Raw genomic sequence first — 7,202 nt, 5'->3', positions numbered from 1 at the left:
CACTGCACACGGACATTCCAGAACCACCAATCTCCCCGATGCGATATGTCCATATATTGGCATGCCCGTATATGACCAATTGGCTATATGTATACCGATAACATCAGGGATCTCCATACATGTGCATAAAAGTGACAAGGAAAGACAGATCTCCATTCTCCATGTACAGTGGGCATAAAACGGAGACAGGCAGACAGACGGTCACAACGCCGGGTCCTCTAGTCTGACAACAGGTATAACGGGTATTGCATCCCCTATTTGCGTTGTTCCCAACTTGCATCGTTCCCGAGTAGGCCAGCGCCCAATGGTCACCGGTCTACTGTAGCTAAAATTACAATTAAGGAATTTGGCAGACCCTAATTGATTAAGATTGATTAAGAACTGGCCTCAAGCCTACATCAGCAGCTCTCAGGTTCACTCATTCAGACCAGAGAATCATTATGAATGTTGGTGCTGGCAGCCCAGTCCTCCATGCGCTCTGATGCTTATGATAGATGGAGACTGGAGAGTTTTACACTCCCAAATAAATGAGGGAATCATATAGTCCAGTTGAATGAACAATGATTTGTGCAAAGTTAAAGTTTGTTCACAAAGAGAACATAAAGACAGAGATCAGATCTTTAAAACCAGAACTAAATGGAATGGCTGGAGGTATTGGGAGATGTTCTGGGGCAAATAATTAATTGGAAATGTTTTTTGTTTGCGACCACCAGGTCGCAGTTACTATGAACCTTCACCGGCTTCACCTCCCTCCGTCAGTCAGTCCCTCCGTCCGTCCATCACGTCACGTCACACTTTTGGCCCTACTCTTATCTCCGGCACCGTTGCCCATATCCATGCCAAACTTTGCACATCATGCTGTTGATGTCCTTGGCTGGCACACCACAACCTCCGCCCCTGATTTCTCACATGCCCATCTTTTAGCGCCACCATGAGGTTACTTTACATGCAATCTGACGGTCGCTTATCTCCCGATTAGGGAGTCTTACTGGTAAATTCAAAGATGGGATCAAGTATGTGGAATTCTGGGCTTTAATTCTTTTTTTATTGATACTGTACTGTTTTGTATAGAACTCTTAACCTTTCAAATCCCTCCACCCACACAATGTGCAGCAGAGTGTTCAGTATTATACTGCACTGTTTACTTTGCCGCCACTACTGCAGTTACAGTACATGTGTGAGTGTGACTGTGCTTTATACAGTATAAATGTATATATATATTTGTGATTTTTTTCATGCTGACAAGTTGTATTTTATATTTGTATCCATGTAGAGAAAGCTCAAGGTACAGGAATGTCACTGCATTGCAATGTTGACACTTTACTGTATGTGCCTGTGACAATAAACACACTCACATGTGCAAACACACACCATCACCACTGTCTGTCTGTCTGTCTGTCTGTCTGTCTGTCTGTCTGTCTGTCTGTCCGTCACTCCAGACTACATCAGAAGAACACTGTTCTTGCAGCTCTCCCTCACTCGCAGTGAAGTGGAACGAGTGGACATAAAATGATCTGACATTCGGAATCAGTGTTCTGCACACGATCACACACACACACACACACACACACACACACACACACACACACACACACACACACACACACACACACACACACACACACACACACACACACACACACACACACACACACACACACACACACACACACACACACACACACAGGCCATTATCAGCCAGCAGAGGGGGCTGTCTTGACATTCAGACAGCCCTGTCTGTCAGCTAGAGGTCATTCACAGATCAGAGCGTTGAAAGGTGTTCATATCTCCCTGTCCCTAGAGCCTGCCCCAGCCTACGCTGTTGTTATTTAGAAGAACATGCTTTTGTACAATGTTTTACGCTTGCTGGAGCACCAGATTCAATTCCTGTAAGGCTGCTTCAGATTGCATACAGTACACACGTGCTCCTCTTTGGTTTGCGATTGTTGAATACCTCTTTAACCATGATTTATACTGAAAACTGATGATCTACAAGCACACAACGCACCGTGAAGCTGTAGATAAGCTAATTTCCTGCGAGACACAGTCACGCATGCAACAAAGTGTGAGTTAAGCATCAGGGTGCGGGCAGAAATGCAGTTGCGTGCTGTTCACTTTCATTCTATGTGAGCGAAGGGGCGGTGCTTCCCGGTTGGTTCAACTTTGTTGAACTTTGACGCCACGGCACGCGCTGGCCACTCTCCTGCCATCGAGCACGTGTGACCGTCTTGTTTTTGTCAGGACTAGAGAAACTCCAGCATTAAGGCTAATCCACACCTTTCGCTTCAACCAAACACAAAGTCACACTCTTAACTTTTTTCAGTTGAAAATATGTATTCTGTCAAGCAACACTTGTAGAATGGGTTGTATGACAAAGTATAAATTAGCCGTTACACTTCATCGAGGCTTAAAGGAGCCATAGTCAACTTTTTCTTGAAAAACGGATGCTAAAATAAAAATCTTGTTTCGAAAATATTTTATAAAAAAATAAGCTTTATATGTGTTTCAATTCAAAAATGACCACAAAAAGCGTAAAATTATGATAAAATAATCATTTTGGCCATTGTCGGGCCGACACTTTGTTTACATCCTAGTCTAACACTATCAAAGAATAGACGTAAGCAATTTACCCCGAGTGAGAGGACATTATGCTCTGATAATGTCCTGTGTGAGGGGGTGATCGGACGAGGCGATCGGACGATGCTCTGATAAAGTCACACAGGACATTATCAGAGCATAATGTCCGACCCCGAGTGGTAAATAGCTTTTCTACCACTTTTTTCCGTATACATGAAAGAAAACACATAGTTGTAACTTGCAAGGATATTAAGTTACAATCATTATTGCCTATAAAACTTCCGCGACGACAGCAAATAGTTCCACAAACAACATCTTCTACTCACCACCAGATGACGCCAACTCCATGCAGAGAAAGATGTCTAGCATACAGCTAAGCTAACGTCAGTTAGAAGGACCGTTCCGGCCGTAAATAGAGGCTGTTCGCTTCCAGAAAGGCATAGGTTCAGAGAAAAGGGGCTTTAAAGTTGGCGGATTGCATTGGATCCAAATAAATCGGCGACGTCGTACGCACGTTAGTAAACATAGGACCGCTACGACCGTCATATGTTGGTTGGGGGAAAGGTGTTCCGACTACCTCCTGAAGTCCCCGGATGTACACTGAGGCGCATTGATCTCGTCCTCACACAACTGCGGCGGTTGTTCTGCCATAACCTCCGGAATTTAGCCAATCAGAATCCAGTATTTGAACATGTGACTAGAAAAAGTGGTAGAATAGGATGTAAACAAAGTGTCGGTCCGACAATGGCCAAAATGATTATTTTATCATTATTTTACGCTTTTTGTGGTCATTTTTTAATTGAAACGCATATATGATGCTTATTTTTTTTATAAATTTCAAAACATTATTTTTATTTTAGCATCCGTTTCTCAAGAAAAAGTTGACTATAGCTCCTTTAACGAGTGGCCATCACTTACTTCGGCACTTGGCACAAGGTTTTTTTTTCTTGTTCTCCAGCAGATCAGCAGCACGGCCGCGAACGCTGGTGTTCCTCCGGAGTCCTCCGCCATCAGGCACTCCTCCATCCCGAAGGCGGGCCGCCTCCTCCTTGGCATATACACCTAGCTCCTGTGTGTACCGCCCATACATCTGTGCATGTATGACAGGAACAGGTACAGTAGAATGATAGAGAAAGAGAGAGCGAGAGATTAGTAAAGGTTCACAGAAATAAGAGCTAGTGGGAGAACGTCAAACAGTAACAATAATGAAATATTCCGATTTCAGGTTATTGATCAGCCCAGGGGGATATTCAAGTGTTAAGAGTACAGCCAAAGTTGATACAACGGCCCAAGCAGTTTATCAATGTACCTTCTCCACCTCAGTATAATATGAGACATAGTGTGTAAGTAATAACAATACAAAATCTATACAGTATATATATATATTTACATTTACACGCACGCACGCACGCACACACACACACACACACACACACACACACACACACACACACACACACACACACACACACACACACATATATATACATATTACTGCCCAATGCCCATAGTGCTTACTAGTGTCCATTGTTAAAGAGTTAAGCAAGGCACACATTTTCACTTAAACAATCATTCACCACCATATAAATAGAAAGCCTTTTCTGCAGAGAACACACTGCAGGTGAAGCTCAAATACACCTGTCTCTTGCAGGGTAAAGGAAAACACAGAGTCAGCAATTCCTGCTGCCTGCCTGCACCACACGGACCTGTGGTCCGTCATCTTCCTGTCTCCACCACCACAAAAGTGTCCAACACTCATATAATGACACCTCCTCAGACAGATGAGCGGACAATAAACTCCACCTGTCAACTTCCCTGTGATTAATTGACCAGGGCTGGCCCAAGATTGATTCCTAACGATGGGAGGCGGGGCTCTCAGGGATAACACATGGCTCAATCAATCATACATAAAGCCAACACAGGAAACAACACCACTCTACTGTTGCAGTTCTGGCCAGTGAGAGGCTATTGTCAACAGCATGATGTCGCTGGTGAAGTGTGTGTTTGGTGTTGCAGTGGTCGCTCTATTGGCTTGTCCTGTTAATGCCTTTCAAGCTAGCCCCCGAGCCCATAGACTGCAGCAGAGGCAGAAGCCATTGTTTCTGCAGCAGCAGCAGCAGCAGCAGCATCATCCAAAGATCCCCAAACCTCAAGCTCCCTTTGACAAATGCCAGGTAGAGGAAGGCGAGAAGATCAAGTGTGGAACCCCAGATACCACTGCTGAACACTGTCTGAAAATCAACTGCTGCTTTGACGGGCAGCAGTGCTATTATGGGAAATCAGGTATTTATGCTGTAATTAGTTGCTAAAGTTTTTTTTGTCTGCCTCAGCTCAGTGCCTACCAAAAAGTTCTCCCATCAGAATTGTAACTCTTAAAACACTATTAGTACTGGGAAGTGTGACTTTGCACTCTTGTCAGTGACTGTGCAGTGTACCAGAGATGGTCAGTTTGTGCTGGTGGTGGCCCGGGAAGCCACTCTTCCATACATCGATGTAGAGTCCCTCAGCCTGCTGGAGACTAATGATGCCACCTGCAGCCCTGCTGGCACTACTTCTGCTTTTGCCATCTTTCAGTTTCCTGTCACTGCATGTGGAACTACAATGACAGTGGGTATAGGTGAAGCATTCGCAGAATAAGTTTTTCTTCCCTGTAGTATGTCATCTTAAATTAAAATGTCACTTCTGCAGGAGGAAACTGGTTATGTGGTATATGAAAACCACATGTCGACTTCATACAATGTTGGAACTGGACCCAGAGGATCAATCACAAGGGATAGTCATTTTGAGTGAGTTAAAATGTGCTGCACCGGATGAGATCTCATGCATAAGCAATGATTACAGTTTAAAGTGTAATTGATTATTATTTTTGCATGCCCTTCAACAGGCTCCTGTTCCAGTGCAGGTATACTGGCACTGCTGTGGAGGCTCTCATTATTGAGGTGAAAAATGTTCCGCCACCTCAACCGGTGGCAGCTCCAGGGCCCCTTAGAGTGGAGCTCAGACTGGCCAATGGACAGTGCTTCACAAAGGGATGTGTAGAGGGTGAGTCTTTGATTGCCTCAATTATGCTTAACTTTTAAATTTAAATTTATTTAAATTAGCTAAACCCTTGGCTCAATTCATCTCTTTGACAGAGCAAGCAGCATACACCTCATATTACACCACTGCTGAATATCCTATCACCAAGATCCTAAAGGAGCCAGTGTTTGTGGAGGTGCGCATACTGGACAGGACAGATTCCAACCTCATCCTAAAGCTGGAGCACTGCTGGGCCACATCCACTCCCAACCCTGATAGCCTGCCACAGTGGGAGCTTCTTTCTGAAGGGTATGTAGTACACACTTTTATCTCTTGTCTCTCACTCTCCATCTATCTGATTTTGTTCTTGGTATATCTCTGCAATGTCTCCAGATGTCCTTACTATAATGACCATCATATGACCACATTGGTGCCTGTCGATGGCTCTTCTGGCCTTCGGAACCCAACCCACTACAAGCGTTTCTTCATCAAGATGTTTACATTTGTGGATCAAGATATGTTTACGCTTCAGCAAGCCACGGTACAAAACGCTTTCAAAATGTGACTTTTCAAATTGCTTTAACACTTATCACTCAAATCAGTCTTCTGCTCACTCACACATGTCCTTTACCTGTAATTCCCGTACTAATCCTAATCTTTGTTTTAATCAGGTGTTCATCCACTGCACTACAGCTGTATGCCATCCCAGCAGCACAGATTCCTGTGAACAGTCATGCCATAGGCAACGTGAGTAGAACCAGATGGCCTCAAGTCCACTAATTGTAAGATGTTAAAACTTAAATGGCAGGCAAATGTGTATATCTGAATGAAATGTTGTGCTACAGGACGAGCTGTGGCTGCAATAAAGAAGGTTCCCTCTGTCCAGAGGTCTCTTGTGTCGAGTGGAAAGGTGATTCTGGCTGCTCCTCAAAGACATCGCTCTGCCAAGCATCGTGTTTCCTACACAACCTCTGACACTGGCTCCTTGCAAGACCAAACAAAAAGATGACATGGGGAAAGCTATGCCACTCTTTTTAAATAAAAATAAAAAAATCCCTAAAACTTTTTTTTGCAATTATTTGCTGACGATTGCTAACCCAAGGAAGCGGGAAGGTGACTAGTTATGGGAGTGGGAGATTATATTTTGCTGAGGTAGAGGTGGGCAAAAGCAGTGCAGTAATGCAAAACCACCTCCCCTGAATAGTGCTGAGAAGTCAAGAGGCTGTATCACAGCTCTGAAATAGTTCATGTTGGATATCTTGTAATCTCTAACAATGTGAGGGGCTGTGACGCATGACGGTGTCTAGCATGTTAAAATGAAAATAAATGTAATATACCTAGCCTAGATTAGATGCCTTCCCTGGGTTACTGTAGTGGTTGTGCTTTCCATTTGGAGGAGCATAACCACCTTACTGTACATGCCTCAGGAGAAAAGCGAGCTCCGTCAGCCAAAGCATTGCCAATTCATGTAGACTCGCCACGCATGTACAATTCCAGTCAGTATTTACAAAAAGTCCTTGAAACTGAGATGCATTGTGCATGGGTTAAATCAGTCCAATGCCCGCATTAACCTCCTTTTTAAGATCAGGTTGTTGTTTTTGATGAGC

At 44.0% G+C, this 7,202-nt stretch overlaps 2 protein-coding genes across 2 annotated transcripts in view; one reads left to right on the top strand and one right to left on the bottom strand.

The window, feature by feature from the left end:
• LOC308285009 (chloride channel protein 2-like) overlaps nucleotides 1–7,202 on the bottom strand; it is a gene marked incomplete at both ends in the record, with an annotated part of 49,482 nt that overhangs the window by 32,047 nt on the left and 10,233 nt on the right. The window contains one exon of the mRNA XM_080725729.1: nucleotides 3,496–3,667. Within this exon, the coding sequence (XP_080581855.1) occupies nucleotides 3,496–3,667 (172 nt within the window). The remainder of the gene's footprint in view (nucleotides 1–3,495; nucleotides 3,668–7,202) is intronic.
• LOC308286089 (zona pellucida sperm-binding protein 4-like) lies at nucleotides 4,560–6,604 on the top strand (the record flags this gene model as incomplete). Its single annotated transcript, XM_080727048.1, has 8 exons — nucleotides 4,560–4,860; nucleotides 4,997–5,184; nucleotides 5,266–5,363; nucleotides 5,462–5,619; nucleotides 5,712–5,904; nucleotides 5,989–6,136; nucleotides 6,267–6,342; nucleotides 6,441–6,604. 8 exons carry the CDS (start codon nucleotides 4,560–4,562, stop codon nucleotides 6,602–6,604), a joined length of 1,326 nt encoding a protein of 441 aa, XP_080583174.1.

This window comes from Nannobrachium achirus, assembly GCF_963921795.1.
Source record: "Nannobrachium achirus genome assembly, chromosome: 5".
Classification (NCBI taxonomy): domain Eukaryota; kingdom Metazoa; phylum Chordata; class Actinopteri; order Myctophiformes; family Myctophidae; genus Nannobrachium; species Nannobrachium achirus.
This window is presented reverse-complemented; position numbering and strand designations above follow the sequence as displayed.